General features: G+C 35.3%; 1 protein-coding gene and 1 pseudogene across 5 annotated transcripts in view; both read left to right on the forward strand.

Moving 5' to 3' along the window:
• The window catches only part of CADPS2 (calcium dependent secretion activator 2), a 602,646-nt gene that overhangs the window by 306,455 nt on the left and 270,355 nt on the right, over nucleotides 1–25,836 (forward strand). For all 4 annotated transcript variants that reach the window (XM_030932945.1, XM_030932946.1, XM_030932947.1 and 1 more), the window contains exon 7: nucleotides 4,927–5,038. In XM_030932945.1, coding sequence (XP_030788805.1) covers nucleotides 4,927–5,038 — 112 coding nt within the window. The remainder of the gene's footprint in view (nucleotides 1–4,926; nucleotides 5,039–25,836) is intronic.
• LOC104668714 lies at nucleotides 12,611–14,813 on the forward strand (annotated as a pseudogene). Its single transcript, XR_748875.2, has one exon. The product of XR_748875.2 is annotated as a 60 kDa heat shock protein, mitochondrial pseudogene (transcript).

The raw sequence follows: 25,836 nt of genomic DNA on the forward strand, positions 1-25,836 counted from the left end.
AGAAATTCCAAGGGATAGGGACTTTGGTTGCTCACACTAGAATGTCATCTGCCACATAAAGGTACTCCATTTTTTTTAATGAATGAAATGTACGCATTCAGTTTTGTATCCTCCCTTTGTTTATATCATGCTTGGTTTTATGTTGCCATTATAGCCATCATTATAAATAGCAGCAAAATATTTCATCACATGCCCCATAATTTACATAATCGTTCCCCTAATATTTTATATTTCTCTTGCTTAAGTGTTTACTGTTATACATAATGCTGTCATGAATGTTTCTGCTTATAATCTTTTTAATACTACAATTATTTTGATAGGATAACTTCTTAGAAATAACCTTACTAGGTTAAAAGATATGAACATGTATTTTGGCTCCTGATAAAAATTTCCAGTACCCCTTATTTAATAGCAAATACATAATTAATGTCAGTTATTTCAGTTGGTATATGAATTACCCTGTGTTTCAGAGCTAGGAAGTCCTGCTGTTCTCGTAAAAGTGCTTTGTAGATTTTTATTCATTTGAACATTTACCTTGGAATTCTGAATCCTCATAAATAATACATTCAGAGAAGTGGAGAAAGGCAATTCGTTTTGAGTCAACACAAACTGACAGCAAGATAATGTATTCTTTTATCATAAAATATTGAGAAAATGGGAAGACAATAACTGGTATTAATTACTGAGAGGGTTTAAACATGCCAATTAAGTAGGAAATAAGGAGACGTCTTGGTGAATATCGAAGATAGGCCTATTATCTTCTTTACTCTTTTCCTGCCTTTTTTTTTGGGGGGGGGGGCGGGTGGGGGATCAGGGAGGCTTGTGTTTTTAATTTATTCATTCTAGAATTTATGATTTTCTAACTGTGTCTTTTCAACTTTATTTCCCAAAGAAGAAATTATCAAATTGGTGCCAATTTATGCCTGTATCCTGGAATGTTGGGATTTATATTTTCTTTATAAGAAAGTTTCTTATTTATAGTTTCTTATAAAGAAACAATAAATCCCAACATTCCAGGATACAAGGATAAATATTTATATATAACCATTTATGCACCCCCTTAAAATTGTACATTTTTGTTGAATGTCAGTAAATGCTTTGTCTTCCGGCCTGCTACAGTCAGGATCTGCTGGTATTCTTGTGCCTCAGCTTCTCCTTTGCCTGAGAACACATTATTTAAGCCTTCTTCATTTCACAGGAGTTGGTCATTAACATTTCCTACCCTTGACTCAGAAGTCCTAAACCTTCAAAGTAGAACTTCTGGCCATAAATACAATAATGTACCCATAATGGAGATGTTTTTTTTTCTTTGTGAGCACTCATGGAAAACTTACACACAAAATCTGGAAATTAAAGCCCATTTCAATTATTTTACATGATCAATATTATGCAGGCTGTGCTATCTAATCTGATGTAATAAAAATAGAACTTAATAAGAAAAAGGAAAAGATATATGTAGAGAGAAATTCTAAATCACACCTGTAAACAGCTGTTTTACTATTTTACTGTTTTACTATGAATAATAGTAAAAACAGCACTTGGTAAATTTATGGGGTGCTGTAGTTAAAGGGTTTAAAGCAAATTTATAGTCACAAATGCTTGCCCAGAATGGAAGAAATGCTTAAAATTAATGACCATGCATTCAACTTAAAATTTTAAACAGCAGGGTTAAAATAGATAAATTGGAATAATGTAGCAAAGAGCAGAATGTAATAAAGTAAAAAACAAACATGAAGTAGAGAGGATCATCAAAGTCAAATGACAGGAGTTTGAAAAGAATAATAAAAGTGACGAATCTCTGTCACGTTTAAAAATGGAAAAAATAAAACATTAAGAATGAAGAAAGACATAACAGATGCTATAAGGATTCAAAGATAAAAAAATTCACAACTTTGTAAAAGTACTTTTGAAAAACTTAGACGAAATAAATAACATAAAACTTAGGGCTTATCAAAATTCACTCAAGGAGAAAGAGAAAACCTGAGTAATTCTGTAGCTACAACCAATAAAGAAATTGCTTCATTAGCAAGTATCTTCCCATACAGAAATATCAGGTTTGAACAGTTTAATAGGTGAATTATAGGAACAGATAATTATCATTTTTTGACAAACTCAGATAATAAAAATATAGCACTTTTCAACTTATTCAGTAAAACCAAACATGGAGAACACAAGAAAGTAAATCTACAGGCTAGTCGCAATAATGGGCGTTATATAAAAGGCTGAACAAAGTATTAGCCTACTCATTCTAGTATTTTTTTAATTAAGTTTATCTCAAGAAAGGAAGACAATAGTCTATAATTACAGATTATTTCAATAAATGTAGGGAAATGTTTGATAAACTAGAGCACTCATTTCTGGATCTTTCTATATGTGCGAATATATGTATGCACATATGTTATACATATGTATATGATATTATGTATATATTAATGTATGTTACGTGTATGATATTGTTATGTATATTATGTATGTGTTAGGATTATGTTATATATGATATTGTGATGTATGTGATATGAATGAGATATGTATATATGTATATACACACCATATCTCCATATATAATTGTGATATATTTTTTATATATTATGTATATATTATATGCATATATTACATATATACACACATATATTCTGATATATTTATGTGTGTGTCTAATAAATATGGGAATTGCTTTTAACTATAAAAGACTATCTACCAAAAACCTAGAGCAATTATCACACTTAGAGGTAAAATATTGAAAATATTCCCTTTAAGAAGAAATTCAAGGGAGTGATAAATATAAAATTCAGGATGCTAGCTACTTCAGAGTAGTGAGGGTGGAGAGGAGAGGAAGATGAGACCAGGGACACACAAGGGCTTTCCTGATGTTCTAGTACATTCCCCATTTTACCTGAATGGCAGGAATGTTGGTTTTCACTTCATCATTATTCTTTAACTGAATCTCATTTTATGAACACTTTAAAAATATATCGTTGTATAAAAATATTTTAATGCATAAATGAGAAATGTGCTATAGTGATAAATATTGTAGAATAGTTTTTGAATATACTTCTCTGTGAAGGCTCAAAGGTAAAAGATAGTTTTCTGGAAGTTCATGGAACCATGAGTGAACAGTTTTTTTTCTTCCCCCGCATTCATTGTTATTTGTCTTATTCTATCCAGCAAAGTGGAATTGGAATGCATTTCAGAAGGGCCAGGTTAAAAGACAAAGCTCACTTTTCTATTTGAAGAATTGTGTATTGCAGAAGGTTGGGAATTACAAATGAACATTTAGTATAAATACTTTCAAAGGATTTTGAAACTAAAAGAAAAAATATCAATGTAGTACATAGAATTTTTGGGGGGAGAATTTTGAAAAGCAAATTCTACAGAAAATTATTAGACTGTTTCTATATGACTATCAAAAATCTTCTACTTCAGTTATAAGAAAATGTCTCCCAAGGTTATTAGTCTTCTAAATTTAACCATGTGACATTAAATTAAAAAGGGTACGTCATGAGAATTAGCTCCCAGGCTGTTAACCAGATTGCCTGACTATATTCAAGGCTTAAGATTCCATACACTAAATTGAGAATTTTTCTTTATGCCTTATTTTGGTTCTGAATCTATTTTTGTTTTCTATTTTACTGTTGCTTTATGTAAACCATCTTAATTATATGAAATGGCAAAAAGACTCTTTGCTAACCCCATTCTGGAAGTCTAAAATAGAAATTAAGCTGCTTTTCTTCCCTAATTGAATCTTCTCTTCCCTCTGGCATATGATGTTTCAAAAAAACAGACTTCATCTAGATACTAGTTTCTTCAGTCATTGAAATGGTCTCTGCTTTACTGTACACATTAATAAATGCTGTAATAGGAGAGGAAGGCAATCACAATTTTTTGTTCAATTTTTATTACACTTGCTTTACTGAGTTTTCTGTATGTTGTAAGCCCTCTGAATGAGATTTATAAAATAAAATATAGACAGCTTCATGAAAATGGTGAATTGTTTTGTTTTTTCAAGACAGCATAAGAAAATTGATATTTATTTGTTGCTTTATTTTTAACATGAATCTGTATTTTGTTAAATCTCATTTTTTTCTCTTCTGTGGTATTTTACTCAATGGCATCTTCTTCATGCTGTGCTGAGTCTCATTGCATCTGATCTCACAGAATTGTGAGAAATATTGATAAGTTTTTTTAATATCAGGTGTATGCCAGTTGGTTTGTAAATCAGCTAGAATGAACTGGTCTGCAGTAAAGACAAGATGCTATTAATTAAAAGACAAGCCAAGAAAACATGTTATTTTGTTGTGATGATTTTAAAAGCCAGATATCAACAGACTTATTCCCTTCCTAAGAGAATGTAGTGTGAAATTAACTACAAAACATTCAGATTCTTATGATGCATATTTCTTTCTTTTTGACAGGAGCTTTAAAAGTCATATAAAGTAATAGATCTGAGATAATTATGCTTACTTTAAAAAAAAGATAATGTTTAATAAAGGCCTGTCAAAACGAAATGGGGTAAAGTCTTTAGTATATAAAAGTCATTTTCTGAGAAACCATCTCTTATGTAAACAAACTGAGCAATTTTTCCCAGCTGCCAGTAAAAATGGTGCTATAATTTGCATTTGAATTAATAAATAGATTTCAATAGCTACAACTATATTGCTTTACCTTAACCTAAATTCTCATAACATGCTATTTTTTGTAGTCCCACATGCTAATTTTTTGAACAGCTGAGTAACTATTACAAGTTGTAAAGCTTATTGTTCTTTTCCTTCTTGACTGTGCTATCTGCTAGAAACAAAAGCAAAGATAAAAAGCTCATTGAGCACAGAAGATTCTGTATTGTTTAATTTGCCTTCTATGGAGACATATCTCCTTGGGGAAAAAAATTAATACTGCATTTTAAGAAACATTTTTGTTGCTTCATTACAGATGGGGGACTCAAGGAGATTTCACCACCACCCATCCTCGGCCTGTGGTCAAAGTGAAACTCTTCACAGAAAGCACTGGAGTTCTGGCCCTGGAAGATAAAGAACTGGGAAGGGTGAGTTGTGGTCAGCCTGTGTGTCCAGGGTAGAACAGTTTTAACTTCTTTAGATTCATCATTAAGGTAGACCAGTATGCAGTATGTGAACTTTATGTTCATAAATTACATAAAATCATTTGTTATTTCCCACAAGCCCAGTTTACACCTCTAATTTGTTAAATCTAATTGTCTGTAACACAAAAAGTATTGTGATAGGATTTGGTTGTGTAAGGGGTAAATACAAATTCCTTGCCACCAACTCGGTCATTCTCACATGTGTGCTCCACTGGCCATTGAATGTGAATGGTGCTGGCCACCTTCAAAGGGTAATTCTTATGTAATGTATTTCTGTCCCTGAGTTCAAAGGATTTTTGTCTCTGGGTTCAAAGCAGATTGAAGTCATCTGCTCTTCATGTTCATTGTGATTAATCACAGAACATCTCCAAAGTGCATCTATCTCTTTTATCTTGTCCATTTTCCCCATGAAAAGGCCTTTCTCTCACACCTTTTAACATTAAATTGTTCTTTTCCTATAGTCACCTCTTCATACCTAGAATGTATTTACCTTCTAATCTCAATATACTCTTACTATACTCAGCTTGTGCTGACAGTAAAAGCATTAACATTAGGTAAATCTGTGTGAAAGGTCATCCTCAGACTTAAAATGAAGTAGGTGTTCTGATTGAGTAGGCTATATAAAGATGTCTTCTGTAATGTGAATTTTTTTAATGTTTGTTTACTTTTATTTTTATTTTTTTTGAAACAGAGTCTTGCTCTGTTGCCTAGGCTGGAGTGCAGTGGCACAACATCAGCTCATTGCAACTCACCTACGAGATTCAAGCAATTCGCGTACCTCAGACTCCCAAGTAGCTGAGACCACAGGCACATGCCACCTTGCCTGGCTAAATTGTGTATTTTTAGTAGAGACAGGGTTTCACCATCTTGGCCAGGCTGGTCTTGAACTCCTGGCCTCAAGTGATCCACTTGTCTCAGCCTCCCAAAATGCTGGGATTACAAGCATGAACCACCACACTCACCCTCTGTAATGTGAATCTCTTATCCAGACCTGAAGACTATATTCAGAGATATTTTCCAGAAAATAAAACCTTCAGAAGTCTTACTTGAAAGTTTCTGGTATTAATGGACTGCTTGTACAGTGCTAGATGCAAAAAGATGCTAGGATCGTTCTGTATACTAGAATTCTTTTAAAAAACTGAAGTCAGGATTTCTATTAGTTTCAGAACCTCTTCTTCTACCTCCTTTATACTCTTGGAATTTTTCTATTTCTAGGGATTTTGCAAGTCTATTATCTACGCTCCAGAGATTTTGAGTCTGCATTCATAATCCAGATTTCCTCTTCCGTTTTCTTGATATGTGTATTTGTTAATACCTAAGAGAGCTGTGTTACTGCTCATTCAGTCATGTGCTTATGAATTTGTGCATTTGTCTTCATTGAACAAAGGTGTACAAGTAGCATAATCTAATACAAGAGCTTTGGAGACAGCATATGGTCTTTTTATTAATCAGAGTTTTTCATTTAAACTATTATATTTTAAAGGTAAAATTAATGTTACTTTTCTTATTGTAACTATATCTCACTGTTTAACAGCAGCCATTTTAAGTCTAATGCTATAAGTAACTCTTGAGCTATTTTTAATTTGTTTTTCAGCTGGCAAATAATATAGTTAAGCAGTTTCTAAATTTGATACATAAGTGACATATATATACACATAAGTGACATATATATATATATTCGATGCAGTTTTATATCTGAGAAACCGCTTGTGCTCCCTTGCTCTCTTCATACTAGAAAGACAACTTTTCTGTCTATTGCAGGGTCTCCCAACCTTAGCACTATTGATGTTTTGAGCAGGGTAATTCTTTGTTGTCAGGTGCTTTTCTGTGTATTTTATGATGTTTTACAATATCCATAACCTCTAGTCAAATAAAAAATGTCTCCAGATATTGCTAAATGTCTCCTGGAGGGTGGAACAAGATCAACCCTGCCTGAGAACCATTAATGTGTACTAAAGACCTCAATAGGTTCCAAGATTATAAATATCATTTATCTAATGACTTACGAATTATTACTGTTTTTCTTGTAGATTCAGATTTGTGTATCTAACTTCCATATGCAATATTTCCAATTGTATATTGATATCTCAAACCACATATTTTTGAAATAGAACTTATGACTTATATCCCCATAAAGCCTTCCATAGAGGCAATTATTAAATAAGCCTGTGACCTAGACATCTCCCTTATTTCTCCTTTTCTCACCCTAGCACCAGATCCATTTGCAACTTTTCTGAGCTTTTTCTGTATTTGTTCTGAATCCATCCATATATTAATAGCCCCACTACCCTAATTCAAGGCACCATCATTTCACATAAAGAGTCTGTTTATTATTTTCCCATTTACCACCTTGTCCTCTCTGATTTGACTTTCACACCTCAGTCACCATGTTCTATTTAAAATTCAAAAGAAATCACAACATTCTGTCCTTAAGATATTCCAATGTCTTCCAATTTATTTGGACTAAAAATCAACCTCCTCATTATAGTGTAGCAGGCCCGACAGGAGTTCTCAGGTGTGGCCCTGCACATTAGATATGCAAATTCTCAGGTCCCACTCTAGATCTGCTGAGTCAGAAACCCTAGGGGTGCAGGGCTACCCTCTGTTTTAATAAGCCCTCCTGATGATTTTAAGACACACCAAAGTTGGAGAATCCCTGATCTACATGAACTGACTTCTGTCTCCAAATTCATCTTCTGTTACAACCTCCTTGCCCACTGTCGTTCTTTCCTTACACCATGCTTTCTTTCTTTTCTTCAAACATTGTAGACTCATACCTGCTTTAGACTTTAGGTCTTTACATGTGTTTTAATCTGAACACACATGTGCACACACAGAATTGGAAAAAATTGGTGTTCATCTCTGGATGGTAGAGCTATTGGTTATCTATATATATATACACACACACACACGTATATATATATATGTGCACACATTACCAATAATGTATATTGTTGGTATATGTAATGTGTGTGTGTATATATATACACACACATATTAAGTATATACAAAAGTATATGTATACTTTTCTAATTAGAACAAATAACTTCTTTTAAGTTAAAAGAAAAAGGCTTACATGATCTGACATCTGTAGATAAGGTTTTATGAATAGTATATCTGGGGAGCTTAGTTTTTAACATGAAGTTTTTTAAAATAAAAATTTCAGTAGCATTTAAATTTGAAAACGAACAGAGCACTTAAAGTAGGTTTATACCACAACAAGATACCACTGTACACCTACTAAAATGGTGAAAATACAGAAAAACTGACAATAACAAATGCTTGTAAGAATGCAGAACAGAAACTCTTACTCATTGCTGGTGGTGATGCAAAATTGTACAGTCACTTTGGAAGACAACTTGCCAGTTTTTTGTATAAAGTTAAACATAGACTTACTATACAATCCAAAATTTGTACTCCTAGGTATTTACCAAAGGGTTTATGAAGGTTGTGTCGACACAAAAATCTGTGTGTGAATGTTTAAATAGCTTTATTCTTAATCACTAAAACTTGGAAGCAACCAAGGTGTTCTTTAGTCAGCGAGTGAATAAAACCATGGCACATCCATACAATGGAATACTATTCAATGATAGAAACAACTATTAATGCAGTGGCATAGTTGAATATAAATGCAAATGGAAGAAGTCAAACCCAAAAGATGACACATTTTATTATTCCATTCATTCTAGAAAATTATAGGGATAAACAGTAGTTGCGAGTTTGCCAGGAATTGAGCTGAGGTGGGTTGTCAGCCAGAAGGGGATACACAGGGGACTTTTAGAGTGAAGGAACTGTTCTGTATGGTACTGTGTGTTATATGCAGTATTAGCCTGTTCTCATGCTGCTGTGAAGAAATACCTAAGACTAGGTAATTTATAAAGAAAAGAGGTTTAATTGACTCAGTTCTGCACGGCTAGGGAAGCCTCAGGAAACTTACAGTCATGGTGGAAGGCACCTCTTCACAGGGTGGCAGGAGAGAGAATAAGTGCAAAAGAGGAAATGCCAGAAGCTTATAAAACTGCCAGATCAGGCGGGCACGGTGGCTCACGCCTGTAATCCCAGCATTTTGGGAGGCCAAGGCAGGGGATCACGTGAGGTCAGGAGTTCAAAACCAGACTGGCCAACATGGTGAAACCCTATCCCTACTAAAAATACAAAAAATTATCCAGGCATGCTGGTGGGCACCTGTAATCCCAGCTACTCAGGAGGCTAAGGCAGGAGAATCACTTGAACCCGAGAGGCAGAGATTTCAGTGAGCCAAGATCGCACCACTGGGCAACAGAGCAAGACTCCATCTCAAAAAAAAAAAAAAAAGAGAAAGAAATCAGATCTCCTGAGACCCACTCATTATCACAAGAACAGCATCAAGGAAACCACCCCTGTGATCCAGTTACCTCCACCTGGTCTCTCCCCTGACCTGTGGAAATTATGGGGATTATGGGAATTACAATTCAAGATAAGATTTGGGTGGGGACACAAAGCCTAACCATATCAGATGCATACTTGTATGTATTTGCCAAGACCTATAGAACTTTATGTTACAAAGAATGTACATTAATGTATGCACAGTAGCATGAACATACACACTTCCCTAATGTACACATCAACCAGCAGCATCAAAAGGATGCCAGCATAGAATACAGACTGAGACAGATGAAATTAGTTGTACCGTACAGGTATGACATAGCTCCACTGGAAGGGGTGATGAGAAAAGAAACAGACCTAAGTAACATAAGAGGGAAACATATGCTGCCAATACTCTCTTGATAACCAAGTGATGAAGATGACCACTACCACTGATGTCATGTAGATATCCTATGCTCTCTACTATAGTTTAAGAAGGGACACTTTGCCCCTATGGTATTCTTGCTGCAAACCCCACCAAAACCCAGGCTAATCAACAGACAAACACAGATTGGTGACATTATACAGGATAATTGGCCAGTACTCTTCCAGACTGTCAAGATCGTAAAAAAGAAAAGTGAGAAACTGTCACAGATCAGAGGAGACTGAGGAGACATGACAACAAAATGCAATGTGCTGTCCTGGGTTGGACCTTGGAACAGAAAGAAGGCATTGATGAACAAACTTGTGAAATCCAAATAAAATCTGGAATTCAATTAATAGTAATGTGCCAATGTAAGTTTCTTGGTTTTAACAAATGTACCATGGTAATGCATGCTGTTCATTCTGAGGGAAACTGAGTATACAGGAATTCTCTATACTATCTTTGCAACTTTTCTGTAAATCTTAAATTATTCTAAAACGTAAAATGTCTATAATGTTTATTATAAACATGTATAATAAAGGCTTTTAAATATTTTATGAAATTCCTTAGCATATACTGTTTAAGAAATTAACATTTCTGTCGAGGTGCAGTACCTCATTCCTGTAATCCCAACACTTTGGGAGGCTGAGGCAGGCAGATCACCTGAGGTCAGGAGTTCAAGAACAACCTGGTCAACATGGTGAAACCCCATCTCTACTAAAAATACAAATATTATCTGGATGTGGTGGTGCACACCTGTAATCCCACCTACTTGGGAGGCTGAGGCAGGAGAATCGCTTGAACCCAGGACAGGGAGGTTGCAGTGAGCCAAGATCGCACCCCTGTACTTCAACCTGGGTGACAGATGAGACTCCATCTTAAAAAAAAAAAAAAAAAAGGAAAACAAAAGAAAAGAAAAAGAATTGAACATTTCCTTACGTCAGTTCAATTTCTTCATTACACCAAAGAAATTTAATATTGATTCAGAAATATGTGGTATGCAGTCAATATTCAGAGTTCCCTAATTATCCCAACATGTCTATAAAAGCTGGTATTCTCCTCCCGTCTAGAATACAATCCAGGATTATACATTGCATTGGGTTTTTGTGGCTCTTTGGTCTCCTTTATTTTAGATGCCCCTACCACCTTTTTTTTTTATTTTTATTATAATGATTTTTTAAGCATCCACATTAGTCTTATACAATGTTCTTTATTCTGGATTTGTCTTATTTTTTTCATGACTGGTTTCAGGTAAACATCTTTGGCAAGAATCCACCTACATAATGTTTTGTGCTTCTCAATGCATCTCATCAAAAGTTATGGATTGACAGTTTTTCCCAGTATTGGGGATTTTAATTAAGTATTATCACTTGGTTAAGGTGGCATCTGCCAGTTCTCTCCATCATAAAGATACTATTTTTTGTTTTGATTTTAATAAGTTATGGGGTGTTACTATAAGAGTTTCTCCAACCACCTTTCACTCAGTGTTTTAGCTAAAGATTCATGGATTTTAAAAAAATCTTGTGTGTTATAGTCTGTTATTCTTTTTTCATGATCAGATTGTATCAAAGTTGTGTGTATGCGTTTGCATACATGTGTTCCTTTACTATTTTCCTTTTCCTTTTTTAAAATTTTTCCCAACAGCACCAGTATTTTTTTTTCTTTTAAATCATGTACCTATTGGTCTTTGCTTTCTGGGACATGAAATTTTAGAGGCTCAACTGGTACTCTCCCTGCCCTAGACCTGTTATTAGCACTGGTTGTTTTTAGTGATGATGGAATTTAGAAACTAACAGTCTACATATGTATCAACACTTCTTAGTTGAGAAATATACTTTTTTTTTCTTTGAGACAGGGTCTCACTCTGTCTCCCAGGCTGGAGTACAGTGGCACAGTCGTGGCTCACTGCAGCCTCCACCTGCTAGGCTCAAGAGATCTTCTCATCTCAGTTTCCAGAGTATCTGAGGCCATAGGTGTGTGCCACCATGCTGGGCCAATTTTTAGGCTTTTTGGTAGAGACAAGGATTCACTATGTTGCCAAGGATGGTCTCAAACTCCTGAACTCAAGAAGTCCTCCCACCTCAGCCCCCCAGATTGCTTGGATTCCTGGCATGAGCCACTGTTCCCAGCCCAAGAAATAATACATTTTTTTTAACATGTGTTTACTGCTTCTCCACGACATCAATATATTTACTCATTTTGCGTCATATAATATATACAAAATATATACAAAATAATTTCAGAAATACCATGTCAGTGCCACGACCAACAACAAACTTACATAGTAAAGATCAGCATTTTTTTTTGCCATTCGATTTGTCTTCAGAATGTATTCTAGTAAGTGTGTATGTTTGAATACTCTGTTCAAAAGTAACCCAGTGCAACATAAGATAAAATTTCTTATTTTTATTCTTACAGTGAAATCCATTTGAAGAAATTACAGGTTCAGTCATTGCGGAGATTTTTCAGAAATCAAATATTATTTAAGCTAAAGTGTTTTTGTACATAGTCCTTTTAGATATACAGTTTATATCATTTTAGAAAATGTTTGCATCTTCTTATATACCAGAATATATTCCTGGTAACTATTTAGTTTGTTGAATGGTATTCTTGAGTAGAAAGTGCATTTTGGGTATTTTACCAAAATGATTTTTTAATTTTAGAAATGTTGCTATGAAAACATTCTTTCTGACTCGCCGCCGACGACTTGTCTCGCTGCGTGCCTGCCCCGCCGCCGCCCCGCAGAAATGCTTCGGTTACCCACAGTCTTTCGCCAGATAAGACCGGTGTCCAGGGTCCTGGCTCCTCATCTCACTCGGGCTTATGCCAAAGATGTAAAATTTGGTGCAGATGCCTGAGCCTTAATGCTTCAAGGTGTAGACCTTTTAGCCGATGCTGTGGCCGTTACAATGGGGCCAAAGGGAAGAACAGTGATTATTGAGCAGAGCTGGGGAAGTCCCAAAGTAACAAAAGATGGTGTGACTGTTGCAAAGTCAATTGACTTAAAGGATAAATATAAAAACATTGGAGCTAAACTTGTTCAAGATGTTGCCAATAACACAAATGAAGAGGCTGGGGATGGCACTGCCACTGCTACTGTACTGGCACGCTCTATAGCCAAGGAAGGCTTCGAGAAGATTAGCAAAGGTGCTAATCCCGTGGAAATCAGGAGAGGTGTGATGTTAGCTGTTGATGCTGTAATTGCTGAACTTAAAAAGCAGTCTAAACCTGTGACTACCCGTGAAGAAATTGCACAGGTTGCTACGATTTCTGCAAATGGAGACAAAGAAATTGGCAATATCATCTCTGATGCAATGAAAAAGGTTGGAAGAAAGGGTGTCATCACAGTAAAGGATGGAAAAACACTGAATGATGAATTAGAAATTATCGAAGGCATGAAATTTGATCGAGGCTATATTTCTCCATACTTTATTAATACATCAAAAGGTCAGAAATGTGAATTCTAGGATGCCTATGTTCTGCTGAGTGAAAAGAAAATTTCTAGTGTCCAGTCCATTGTACCTGCTCTTGAAATTGCCAATGCTCACCGTAAGCCTTTGGTCATAATCGCTGAAGACGTGGATGGAGAAGCTCTAAGTACACTCGTCTTGAATAGGCTAAAGGTTGGTCTTCAGGTTGTGGCAGTCAAGGCTCCAGGGTTTGGTGACAATAGAAAGAACCAGCTTAAAGATATGGCTATTGCTACTGGTGGTGCAGTGTTTGGAGAAGAGGGGTTGACCCTAAATGTTGAAGACGTTCAGCCTCATGACTTAGGAAAAGTTGGAGAGGTCATTGTGACCAAAGATGATGCCATGCTCTTAAAAGGAAAAGGTGACAAGGCTAAAATTGAAAAACGTATTCAAGAAATCATTGAGCAGTTAGATGTCACAACTAGTGAATATGAAAAGGAAAAACTGAATGAACGGCTGGCAAAACTTTCAGATGGAGTAGCTGTGCTGAAGGTTGGTGGGACAAGTGATGTTGAAGTGAATGAAAAGAAAGACAGAGTTACAGATGCCCTTAATGCTACAAGAGCTGCTGTTGAAGAAGGCATTGTTTTGGGAGGGGGTTGTGCCCTGCTTCGATGCATTCCAGCCTTGGACTCATTGACTCCAGCTAATGAAGATAAAAAAATTGGTATAGAAATTATTAAAAGAACACTCAAAATTCCAGCAATGACCATTGCTAAGAATGCAGGTGTTGAAGAATCTTTGATAGTTGAGAAAATTATGCAAAGTTCCTCAGAAGTTGGTTATGATGCTATGGCTGGAGATTTTGTGAATATGGTGGACAAAGGAATTATTGACCCAACAAAGGTTGTGAGAACTGCTTTATTGGATGCTGCTGGTGTGGCCTCTCTGTTAACTACAGCAGAAGTTGTTGTCACAGAAATTCCTAAAGAAGAGAAGGACCCTGCAATGGGTGCAATGGGTGGAATGGGAGGTGGTATGGGAGGTGGCATGTTCTAACTGCAAGACTAGTAGTGCTTTACCTTTATTAATGAACTGTGACAGGAAGCCCAAGGCAGTGTTCCTCACCAATAACTTCAGAGAAGTCAGTTGGAGAAAATGAAGAAAAAGGCTGGCTGAAAATCACTATAACCATCAGTTACTGGTTTCAGTTGACAGAATATATAATGGTTTACTGCTGTCATTGTCCATGCCTACAGATAATTTGTTTTGTATTTTTGAATAAAAAACATTTGTACATTCCTGATAATGGGTACAAGAGCCATGTACCAATGTATTGCTTTCAACTTAAATCACTGAGGCATTTTTACTACTATTCTGTTAAAATCAGGATTTTAGTGCTTGCCACCACCAGATGAGAAGTTAAGCAGCCTTTCTGTGGGGAGAGAGAATAATTGTGTACAAAGTAGAGAAATATCCAATTATGTGACAACCTTTGTGTAATAAAAATTTGTTTGAAGTTAAAAAAAAAAAAAAAAAAGAAAACATTCTTTCTGACAGTTGTTAGAAAAAGAGCTGCCTGAAGAGGGTTTTTTGTTTGTTTTTGTTTTGTTTTGTTTTTGACAGTGTCACTCTGTTGCCCAGGCCAGAGAACACGGCTTACTGCAGCCTTAATTTCCCAGGCTCAAGCAATCCTCCTACCTCAGCCTCCGAAGTTGCTGGGACTACTGGTGTGTGCCACTATGCCCAGCCGATTTTTTGTTTTTTATATACATGGAATCTCACAATGTTGCGAGGCTGGTCTTGAACTCCTGGGCTCAAGTGATCCTCCCACCCCAACCTCCCAAAGTGTAGGGATTACAGGCATGAGCCACTGTGCCTGGTGAGAGAAAGTTGTAAAAAGACTCAATTTCTAGGTTCAAGCATTTCCTTTAGTTGGTTTGGGGTATGCCAAGGAGGGAGTATTTTAAACACTTCCAAGGGGATGCTAATGTGCTTACAGAGTTGAGAAGCACTGGTACAAATAGTATCACTGAAACTACCGTGCAGACAGGTTCAGAACCTAGTGACTCTTGAGTGTAATAAAAATATCATAACATGTAGGTTTGTGAAATGATAGCTCAAATTTCGTAGACATTGGGCAGTTGGAGGTTATATTATTTGCCGAGTACTTGGCATGCAAATTTTGTTTGTGGATGGCAGATGCAAATACCTATTTACGGAAATAGAGGTGGCATATGGAGATTTTTCATCTGAATTGGTGGCCAACCCTCCGCCACGTGCTAAGGGAATACCTGGAGGCAGAACAAGGATTTTTTCTCAGGAAACAATTAAGATTATGTCCTAGCAGGTAAACAGCTGACCAGTCAAGCATCCCAAAGTATATAGTTCATCACAATGAAGATAATTTTGTCCTGGAAAACTTGAAAAGCAAGTTTTACCTAATATAGCCATATAAAAATCTAAATAGCAGCCCCAAGGGACATCTATTTGTGGACAACGCACTTTCCATTCAGTCTCTCAGAGTGAAATATTGGGTAGTATACTCCTGGGTAACTCTTTAACTTGGTAAAGGGTCATCTTGAGTACAAAACAGTTTTGAAGGCTTTGCCTAAATAACTTTTTTTTCATTTTAGGAATTTTGTTGTAAAAACATTTCTTCAGACAGAAGGAACCTATTGTCCATTCATAGATTGAGTCCGTGGCCTTGGTACCACATCTTCAGTATATACAGAAGGATACTGAGTCCTCTACTTCCTTGGGGATGGGGAAGCATAGATATGACTATAAAGTCTCATGAAGAATTGCTATCTGAAAGGGTTTAAGGAGGAAGGATAACTTTTCTGTGATTTTAAGTTTCAGAAAAGTTGTACCACAAATATAAAAGTCTCCTATATATGAAGAGTTGAATTAGACATACATAGGATGGAAAAGAATTTCCATTCCATCTTGCAGTATATGATATTAATTCAGTAGGTAAAACATCAGTCATTTAGTGTTATTTCAATAAAATTAGCCATTAAATTTTGCTTTCAAATTGAAGAAAAATACCTGTGATTATGATTTCACTAGGAGCTTCTCTAATGTTTTTTCATTCACATGTAGATGTATAATGCTGGCATTCTTTTTAAATCCTCCATATAAATTTTGTCTGTGAGAGTTAAGGAAAGGCCTAAAGTGATTTGTAGTAATTTTTTGTAACTATTTGTGAAAAACTAGTATAGTTATTCAATAAAACATCTTTAATCTACTCCTGATCTATTACTTTGTAAGTTTATTAGAAGTTCCACGATAACTACTTATAAACTAGATAATTAGAGACAAAATTTTAATTCCGTGGTCCAGTTATACGTATTGGCTACATTTGGCTTAAATCCTTTCAGATAGCAATTCTTCATGAGACTTTATAGTCATATCTCAGTCACCACACCAGCGACGAAGCAGGAGCGCAGACAGGGAAAGGTCCAGGGCTAATTCACATAAGATGCAAATTCTTTCTAATTAGGTCTGGCTTATTAATCACGTGCTTTGAAGTGTTACAGGTTTCTACCTGTCATTCAATGCCTGACTTTGAAAGCTGTTGCTCGGTGAGTCTGCCTTGGTCATTCTCTGAGAAGTTGGCCTGGGTCGTCACTGTAGAGGTAGAGGAAAGTATTTCTTTCTTTCTCACCACTTATAGGGGCTGATCATGTTATGCACAGCATCCTCCATGGCGTCCTTTATGGGTGATTATAGTAAAAGTAGTTGACACTTTACTATTTCCTCAGAATAATAGAGGTTTTCCTCTGTCCCGGGTAGAACAAATATTAGACATGTACACTGTACTAATGCCTTCTAATAGGTGTATATTGTTATTTCATTATGGTTTTAATTGGCACTTAGCAAAAACATACACTAATGATGTTTAGCATCTTTCTGCTATCTGCAGCTTTTCTTTTATGAAGAATCTGTTCAAATATTTTTCGCCGTTTTTAACTGGGTTGCTTGTCTTCTGATTTTTGAATTTGGAAAGATCATATTACTTATACATTCTTTATGAGTATGATATAAATACTCTTCTCTCAGTCTTTGGCTTGTCTTGTTATTCTCTTAATCATATTTCAAAGAACAAAAATTTTTAATTTTGATTAAGTCCAATTTATGATTTTTTTTTTTTCTTTTTGGCTCATGTTCTCGGTGCCGTATCTAAGAAATCTTCACCAAATCCAAAGTTAGAATTCTCCTTTGTTTTCTTTTAGAAGCTGTATAGTTTTAGATTTTTACATTTAGTCTTTGATTTATTTTTAGTTAATTTTTGGATCTAGAGCTACATATCGATCAAAGTTTTTCTTTGAATATGTTGTTCTAGCACAGTCTGTGGAAAAGTTTTCTCCACTAAATTTACTTAACATCTTTGTGAAAAATCACTTGTCTGTATATCTGTAAGCCTATTCCTGGACTCTATTCTGTCCCATTGAGCTATTTGGTGTAAATATTATATAATATAGCTATTAGGTATTGAAATATCTTGCTATAGTTTTGTATTTGTTTTTGGCGTCACATTTTTTGAATATCTGATATGGCAGCTTATCAGATAGGATTACTATTTCCTTCTCATTAACTGACCTTTTATCATTATGAAATGACCTTCTTTATCCCTGGTAGTATACTTTACTTCAAAAACTACTTTATCTTATCTGTCTCAGCTTTATTTTTGTTGTTGTTGTTGTTATTTTTGTTTTTGTAGAGGCAGGGTTTTGCCATGTTGCCCAGGCTGGTCTTGAACTCCTAAGCTCAAGCAGTCCACCCACCTTGGCCTCCCAAAGTGCTGGAGTTATAGGCATAATCCACTGTGCCCAGTCCCCAGCTTTCTTTTGACTAGTGTTAGCATGTTATATTTTTCCCATTCTTTAATGTATTTGTTTCTTTACACTTAGACTATATTTCTTGAAGCAACATATAATTGTGTCTTTATTATCCATTCTGACACACCTCTGCCTTTTAACTGGGGTATTTAAATTATATTTTAATATGAATATTGATTTGGTTAAGCTTAAATCTGTCATTTAGATGTTTTTTCTTTCTCTTCTGTTATTTCCTTTTTCTTCTTCTGCTTTTTTTAGGTTGAATGTTATTTAAGATTCTAGTTTTTCTTCTTTGTTGCCCTTTTACTGATAAACGTCTTGTTATTTTATGGTAGTTTTAACTCATCAGAGGCTAAGTCAAGTAATATTATAGCATTTAATGTATATTTAAGAACCTTACAATATTATACCTCTAGTTCTTCCCTCCCATCGTTTGAGTTATTGCTATGCATTGTACTTTTACATATGTTACAAACACACACTACATTGTTTTTACATTTTTTAAATAGTTATCTTTTAAACTAGTGTCACGTAGTCATCTTTAGGTCCAAAAAAGGTTCAGAAAATTGTATATTTATTTAACAATTGTTGCTTTGAGAAAATCAGAATTGTTTCAGGAAGAAAAAAGGGGATGTTCAGGAAAATGGTAGGGTGTCCTGCATGTGTGCATCACACCAAAGTCGATGCTTTTGTAATCCTTAGGACAAATGAAACAAACCACCTAGCCAGAATAGTCAGTGCCTTTTTAAATATAAATTAAAAGCTGAGTATCTAATGGTGGGATAGTAGAGGTTATCTTTCAAGGTGCTAATGGGATTGAGTTAGCTGCAAACTGTACTTCCTAAGTCAGTGAAACTGAAATTATATATTCAGCCGAATTTTGAAGAAAAACTACTAGATAAATTATTTTAGTTTTATATAATTCATGCTATATTTTATCCATAATTAATTAAGAAACAAAACTTATTGCTATTTCGAGCTATTTCTGTTTTATTGGTTAATAGAATTTGGAGTTTAAAAGGATACTGGAGCTCATTTAGTCCAATCTCTTCACTTTCCAGATAAACAACTGTGTCATAAAGATGCAAATTAAATTCTTCCAGTTCATAGTGACATCTACTGTATTGTTATCCTTTTGAGGGCAAGACCATGGACATATTATCCACTTTAGCAACAGCAGCTGTCTAGCAGTTTCTGACTCACAGTATATGTCCAATTAATGTTGGAGGGATAGGTGAACAAATGAATAAATCTGAAATTTGCTTAATTCAGTTTCATTTCTCTTATGCAAAGTTATGCTAGAAAGTAGAATTAGTTACTTTTGTTTGGATGCCTGATATCCCCAATCAAGTAATAAACTGGAAGAACAATTATAGAATATTACACAATTTGGATCCTAAAGTGAGTGAAGTTCTAGTATGTTTAGTCTTCTACCTAAAATAGAAGTAAATTGAAACATTCTCAAGTTTATTACAAATCTCTTAGTCACTACATTAATAAAATAACACCTGTGTATCTCAAAGCTATTCAAAATCACTTTAGAATATCCCATTTTATTCATTTATTCATGGATGGACATTTAGGTAGATTTCATATCTTGGCTATTGTCAGTAAAGCTGCAATGAACATTGGAGTGCAGATATCTCTTCTATATACAGATTTCATTTCCTTTGAATATATACCTTAAAGTGGGATTTTTGAATCATATAGTAATTCTATTTTTAATTTTTTTGCAGAACCTTCATACTGTTTTCTGAAATGGCTATATTAATGCACATTCCTACCAACAGTATGCAAAGGTTCCTTTTTCCCCCACATCCTCACCAATGCTTATCTTTTATCTTGTTGATAATAGCATTCTTATCTTTTATCTTGTTGGTAATAGCCATTCTGGTGTGAGGTGGTTTTATTTGCATTTCCCTAATAATTAGCGATGTTGAGCATTTCTTTCATATATGCAGTGGGATTTATTCAGCCTTAAAAACTGAAGAAATCTTGTCATTTAATCAAGCTGGGAGACATTGTGCTAAATGAAATATGCCAAGCACAGAAAGACAAATACCACATGATGTCACTTACATGTGGAATCTAAAAAAGCCAAACTCTTAGAAGCAGAAAGTAGGATGGTGGTTACCAGGGTCATAGACTTGGAGGGGATGAGGAATTGGAAGATGTTGGTCAAAGGCTACAAAGTTTTCGTTAAGAAGAATTAGTCCCAGAGGTCTGTTTTATGGCATGGTGACTATAGTTCATAATCATGAATTATACACTTGAAAATTTGCTAAGAGAATATATCTTAAATGTTCTCAGCACATACACACACAAAAACTATGTTAGATGAATATTAAAACATCATGTTTTATACTGTAAATATATATGATTTTGTCAAGTATACCTCAGTAAAACTGGAAAAAAATACTTACCTCTGTTGCCTTTAGCAGTGGTATGAGAAAATACTCTTATTCCCTGATAGTTTGTATTATATGCATTGGATGAGTCAGAAAGTCCTTAGATCAGAAGTGCATGATTCAAATTAGTTGGTTGTTCAGCATGACAAACTGAAAAGTTTGAAACCTGATTTTGAAGACATTAATTCTGGTATTGGCTCTGCCATAGTAGCCATGAGGCCATGAACAAGTCACATAACCTCTCTTCTGCCCATGAATCGTTCCATACTCTGACCTTATTCCCCACCATCTTCCTGTGTTATTTACTTTTCTGAATTTATTTGATTTTTTGAGCATACGAAAATGTATCACAGAGAGTTCTCAACTTCATACTCACCTGTCCATCCTCCTTTCCCATTGCTTAAGTGACTACTGACTAGTTTGCATACATATAAAATGGCAAATTGGGAATTTTTTTTTTTTAATTCTTATAAATTCAGGGGTTATAAGTGCAGTCTTGTTACATGGTTATATTGCATAGTGGTGAAGTCTGGGTTTTTAGTGTACCCATTACTTGCATAGTGAACATCATGTCCAGTAAGTAATTTTTCAACGCTCACCCTCCTTTCCCACTGCCCCCTTTTGGAGTCTCCAGTGTCTATTATTCCCCACCTCTCCATATATCCATGTGTACCCATTGTTTCACTCCCATTTGTGAGAACATGCTGCATTTGACTTTCTGTTTCTGAATTATTTCACTCAGAATAATGGCCTCCAGCTCCATCCATATTGCTGTTAAAGATAATTTCATTCTCTCTTATGGCTGGGTAGTGTTCCGTGTGTGTGTGTGTGTGTGTGTGTGTGTGTGTGTGTGTGTGTACACATTTTTATTTATGCAATTAAAAATTTTATTTATGCATTTGTTGATAGACATTTTGGTTGATTCTATGACTTTGTTATTGTGACTAATGCTGTGATAGGCATGCAGGTGTCTATTATTATACTGATTTCTTTTCCTTTGGATACTTAGTAGTGGGATTGCTGGATCTAATGATATTTCTATTTTTAGTTCTTTAAGAAATCTCCAGCCAGGTGTGGTGGCTCACACTTGTAATCCTGGCACTTTGGGAGGCCGAGGCGGGTGGATCACAAGGTCAGGAGTTCAAAACCAGCCTGGCCAATATGATGAAACCCCATCTGTACTAAAAGTACAAAAATTAGCCAGGCGTGGTGGTGTGCACCTATAGTCCCAGCTACTCTGGAGACTGAGGCTGGAGAATTGCTTGAACCCAGGAGACAGAGGTTGCAGTGAGCCAAGATCATGCCACTGCGCTCCAGCTTGCCTGGGCAACAGAATGAGATTCTGTCTCTAAATAAATAAATAAGAAATCTCCATACAGTTTTCCATAGAGGTTGTACTAATTTACATTCTCACCAACAGTATATAAGCATTCCAACTTGGAAATATTTTTATTACTGTTATTTTGGTACATTATTACGTTGTGATTGTTAGACCTTGCATAGATTCCTTATTCATATGAAGAACAAGAGCTCATCTTCACATTTTAAGGTGGTACAGGTTGAGTATCCCTTATCCAAAATGCAACCAGAAGTATTCTAGATTTTTTATTTTTTCAGAATTTGGAATATTTGCATTATACTTAATGGTTGATCATCCCTAATCCAAAAATTTGATATCCAAAATGCTCCAATGAGCATTTCCTTCAAGCTTGACCTTTGAGTACCATATGGATGCTCAAAAAGTTTAGGGTTTTGGAGCATTTCTGATTTTGGATTTTCAGATTAGGAATGCACAACCTGTAGTGGGTTTTTTGTTGTTGTTGTTGTTGATGTTGTTTTGAGACGGAGTCTCGCTCTGTCACCCAGGCTGGAGTGCAGTAGGGCAATCTCGGCTCACTGCAAGCTCCGCCCCCCGGGTTCACGCCATTCTCCTGCCTCAGCCTCCCGAGTAGCTGGGACTACAGGCGCCCGTCACCGCGCCCGGCTAATTTTTTGTATTTTAGTAGAGACGGGGTTTCAGAGTGTTAGCCAGGATGGTCTCGATCTCCTGACCTCGTGATCCGCCCGTCTCAGCCTCCCAAAGTGCTGGGATTATAGGCGTGAGCCACCACGTCCGGCCTCTAGTAGGTTTTTAATTTAAATACCCACATCTATCAGTAGTCCATGAATTAGCTAGCCAATCCCAAAACATTTTGCCATAACTGTATTTTCCATGCTCTTCACTTTAAGGATACAGCTGAAATAACTGAAACCAAGTCTAGACATTGTTTGTACCTCACTCTTTTCCATCCTACTGCCATGTGTTATGGATTGACTGACATTGACTTGGCTCTAAAAATTCTTATTGTACTTAATAACCAAATATTAAGAACAAAACTAAAATTGTTATGATATTTATGAAATAATTAAGGAAATAATATGTTGAGTTGAGGGGGGGTGGTGTAAAATTGAAGGTGTCTGTTGTTATCTTGAAGTGATTTTCCTTTAGGTATTTATTTCACTTCAGTGCCAAGTTATTTAAATAACAAGACAGTGCCTACCTTTGAAGGGTGATGTGGGAATTGATTTAAATTTCACAAAGCATTCCAAGACACTCAGTTGATAGGTTCTCCATAAATGGCAGGCATTATTATAATCAGACTAGTAAAAAGAAAAATGATAAAGCTACTCATGCAGTGTCCTCTAATAGAAACTGTTTTGGTAAAGTAATATAAAGGTTATGCTATTCATAATTCATGGCCAAGGGCAATAGATCAAGAATAATGATGCTTTCCTGTCTATATAAGTATTCAAAACACAGATATAGCTGTGTTGGAGTATATTGCTCTATGTAAGAAGGATGAAATCAATACCTCATAAACAAGAAAAGTGATCCATGAATATTAATAAAAGACTTTCCTTAATTGAGCCCTGAAAAATATAGTGACTGCCAAACTTGATTATGTCTTTCAGAATCTTCAAGACAGGCTTTGAAAAAGCAGAGATAATTCTTAATCATTAGGTTATATGGAACTTGAACTTTGTTAGTAATATAAGCATAATGGTCATTCTGGTAACCAAAATAGTCAGCTTCATTGTTAAACCTTTAAAAAATTTTCAATTTATTATAAGAAAAGTCACAACTTTGTTTAACTACGTTAATACAAAATTAGAGAAAATTAAGTATTTCAAAATATTTTTTACATGCAGAATGCTTCAGGTGTGTGGAATATATAAGCACACACAAAGTAAGCAAAGATGATGATAGAAATCAATATGTAAAAATATCTTTAAATCACACACTTACCAGCAGAAATTTAAAAGGTAAATTTAATTTTCCTTTATGATGAAATTTTAGCTTTTATTGTCTACACATTAGTTTCTTGTTGCTGCTGCAACAGTTTACCAAAAACTTAGTGACTTAAAACAATACAAATTTATTATAGTTCTGAAGTCAAAAGTTCAAAATGGATCTCTGTGAGCTAAAATCAAGCTATCAGCAGGGTTCTGTTCCTTTCTAGATTCTCTAGGGGAGAATCTGTTTGTCGTGTGTTTTGTATTGCGTTTTCCCATTTCTAGGGTTTGTCTACATTCTTTGACTCGTTTCCTACTTCAATTACGAAGCTAGTAATGGCTGGTCAAGTCCTTTTCACATCAATACTGACTCTTCTGCCTTCCTCTGCCATGTTTCAGAACCCTTGTGACTGTTTTGGGCCCACCTGGATAGGTGAATAATTGCCTAATTAGCAATCTTAATTTCATCTGCTACATTAATTCTCCCTTGCCATTTAAGGTAGAAACATATTCACAAGTTCTGGGGATTAGGACCTGGGCATCTTTGGGAAGCCAGTATTCTACCTATTGCGTTCCAGATATGGAAGGATGAAAGTTTCATAGATTTTGAGAGACTGGTAAGTAAATGACATACTGTAGAATTAATTACCATCATTTTCTGTTATCAAATTTTGGCAGTAATTTAGTTATCGAGACTTTTTCTCTTTTCATCACAGTGAAGTATAAATTTTAGGTTTACATTTTTATTTCTAATTTTTCTAATTAGAAAGTTAGAAAAATCCACCCATCCATTCATTCATCCATCCATCTTTCCAAGCAACAATCCAACCAACAAATACTTGGTGAGTGTTTACAATAGACTGTGAAGGAAACTGTGGTTAAGAAGGCTTGGAGATTTTTAAAAAATGGTAACAGTCAAGAAATGGATATGTTAATTAGCTTGACTCTAGTGATCAGGTCACTATGTATCAGAACATCAGGATGCATACTTTAATATATGTAATTTCAATAAAACCTGGTGAGAAAAGAATGTCTTAAAGATACTCATTTAAGCGACCCTATGTGCTATAAATGAATTACCCTGTTTACTCCATGATAGCTCTTGCGCTCAAGGAGCATACGCTACTAAGGGCTTGCCAAATGCCCCCTTCATATTATTATTAAATAGAGATGTCAGGAAAAACTGGAGAATGATTGATGCATCTTTTCTTTTCCTTGCTGTATCCTTAATCCTCCCATCATGCAAATAACAAAGCTTCTAATCTTGATCTTTTAACAAGCTAATGTCAAGGAAAAAATATCTACTTAGGATGATACTTTGTTTTCCTTCTACCTCACTTTATTTTTTCAAAAAAAGACCTTTCTTATTTTAAAAAATAAATGTACTGTATAGAAGGAAGGAGATGTGATGTGTGGCTCTCTGTTGGGCCAAGTACAGATTTGGTAAAAGATTGGGAGTTTGATCAGTTCCATATTGTAAATTCCAAAATTATTTCCGGCTTTAAAAATAAAGGAATTCGATTTAGCCTGTGGACAATAAGGTTGACAAGATTTAATGCTAATCTTTCAGTATACAAAAGAGCATTGTGGCTGTAAGAGTGAGCAGGTGTTCTTTGTTTCCACTAAGTAGGATAGGAAGCCATGATATTAAATCAAATAAGAAATAATTTAGATTTAGCAACCTCAAGTGTATTAAAACACAGGAAACTTACTAAGGAAGAATATAGATTTCCCTTAGACAAATCATCTGATCCATATTCACATATTATGAGAGTTCTGATATTGGGGCAAATATTATACGTGGTTATTAACATCTGCTAAATAAATACTGAAGTGAAAAATACTTCAGGTAGTCCTTTCATAATATATGCTACCTCAAGGTCCTATGCTCTCAAGAAGGTATTTGAAAGATTCGCTAGGGACTGTCCTTATGAATCTTTGCTAAAGTATAAAATCTGTCAATTGAAAGAGAAAAAGAAACATCAACTAAACCCAAAAAGTCAAGGTTTCTCACAGAGATAGGCTGCATTTATCTGGA

This window comes from Rhinopithecus roxellana, chromosome 6 (assembly GCF_007565055.1).
Source record: "Rhinopithecus roxellana isolate Shanxi Qingling chromosome 6, ASM756505v1, whole genome shotgun sequence".
Lineage (NCBI taxonomy): Eukaryota > Metazoa > Chordata > Mammalia > Primates > Cercopithecidae > Rhinopithecus > Rhinopithecus roxellana.